At 46.5% G+C, this 1,443-nt stretch overlaps 1 protein-coding gene across 1 annotated transcript; it reads right to left on the reverse strand.

The window, feature by feature from the left end:
* Positions 1–645: 645 nt before the first annotated feature.
* Positions 646–1,035, reverse strand: LOC125997584 (late cornified envelope protein 1F-like). The gene has a single exon (XM_049766010.1). It carries the CDS (start codon positions 1,033–1,035, stop codon positions 646–648), a length of 390 nt encoding a protein of 129 aa, XP_049621967.1.
* Between the last annotated feature and the right edge of the window lie 408 nt (positions 1,036–1,443).

The raw sequence follows: 1,443 nt of genomic DNA on the forward strand, positions 1-1,443 counted from the left end.
AAATGTGGATCCAAACAAAACAAAAAGGATGGTTGATAAAAAATAAAATTCTGGGTCAGTACAAACATAAACCTTTTCTTATTTTATCTATAGTCTGCAAATGAAAAAGTAACATAAAATTGATCAGTGTTCGTATTCAAATGTGACTTCTATATCTTCATTTAGCAGAACATTTGAAATTGAAAAGGATTTAGGTTCTTTAGTGTCATCCAACCCTTTTTCTCATTTGTATCTCCCTAAAATTATTTATGCGACCTCTGGTGTTTTAATAAGCCAAGGACATGGAGAACAATCCGATTTGAGATAAAGATGAAGAAAGAGCTAAGACTTCGGGCTTCAGAGCAACACATTCAGTCAATACCAAGGCATACACCAAAGAGTGTGAGCACAAAGTTTATTGTTTCCTTTGTGGACAAGAACACAGAGAAGTCCCTGATATAGGGATTGTGGTCTGTATTCCACGGCAAGAAGAGATGGATGCAGATGGCAGAAGAGGAGTCTTTGAGGAAAGGAAGGCCTGTCTCCAACCCAGGGCCAGAACAGTCTGATCTCTTCAGGCCACTGGAGTAGGCACACAGGCAGGTCCAGGGATGGTGTCACTGAGCTCCTGGGCCTCTACATTGTTGTTCTTGGCTCAGGGAGACACTAGCAGCAGCCTCCAGAAGACTGACTGCTGCCCCCTCCACAGCAGCTGGAGCCCCTTCCACAGCTGGAGCCTCCACCACAACAGCTGGAGCTCCCTCCACAGCAGCTGGAGCCCCCAGAAGGCTGGCAGTGACGGGAAGATCTGCGGCGTCTGTGGTGGCTCAGGCAGCAGCCCCCACCCCCAGAACTGCAGCAGCCCCCACCTCCAGAGCTGCAGCAGCCCCCACCCCCAGAGCTGCAGCAACCTCCACCCCCAGAGCTACAGCAGGAGGACACAGGAGGACATTTTGGGGGACACTTGGGGGGACATTTTGGGGTCTGGCACTTGGGTGGGCACTTGGGGGCGCACTTGGGAGGGGGCTGGCACTGCTGGCTCTGCTGGCAGGACATGCTGCCGGTCTGTGGTGTTCAGGAGCTGAGAAAAACAAACAGTGAGTGAGATCGGCACATGCAGGTCCCTGCCCATTCCTGGACTTCAGCATAACTAAGTAGCATAGAAATTGAATCCCCTTCAGCTTTACCACTTTTGCTCAATTTTGCATCTCACTTCTGTTCCTGGCAAACTCAGTATGTTCTTGAAGAATGACACACTTTCATTTATTCTAGGCAAAGTCATCTAAGAAAATAACTGTAGCATTAAAACTGTCTAGATTCTAAGGCAAAGGAAATTTTCAAAGTCGGTCAACCAGATCTCTATGCAGCAACTATAATGATTAAAAACTAATTATTGTGTTAGTTTAATAACTTATTGATTTTCAACATTCTGATTGTTCACTGTGAGAAGGCAGAGCTTTTTTT

This window comes from Suncus etruscus, chromosome 19 (assembly GCF_024139225.1).
Source record: "Suncus etruscus isolate mSunEtr1 chromosome 19, mSunEtr1.pri.cur, whole genome shotgun sequence".
NCBI lineage: Eukaryota > Metazoa > Chordata > Mammalia > Eulipotyphla > Soricidae > Suncus > Suncus etruscus.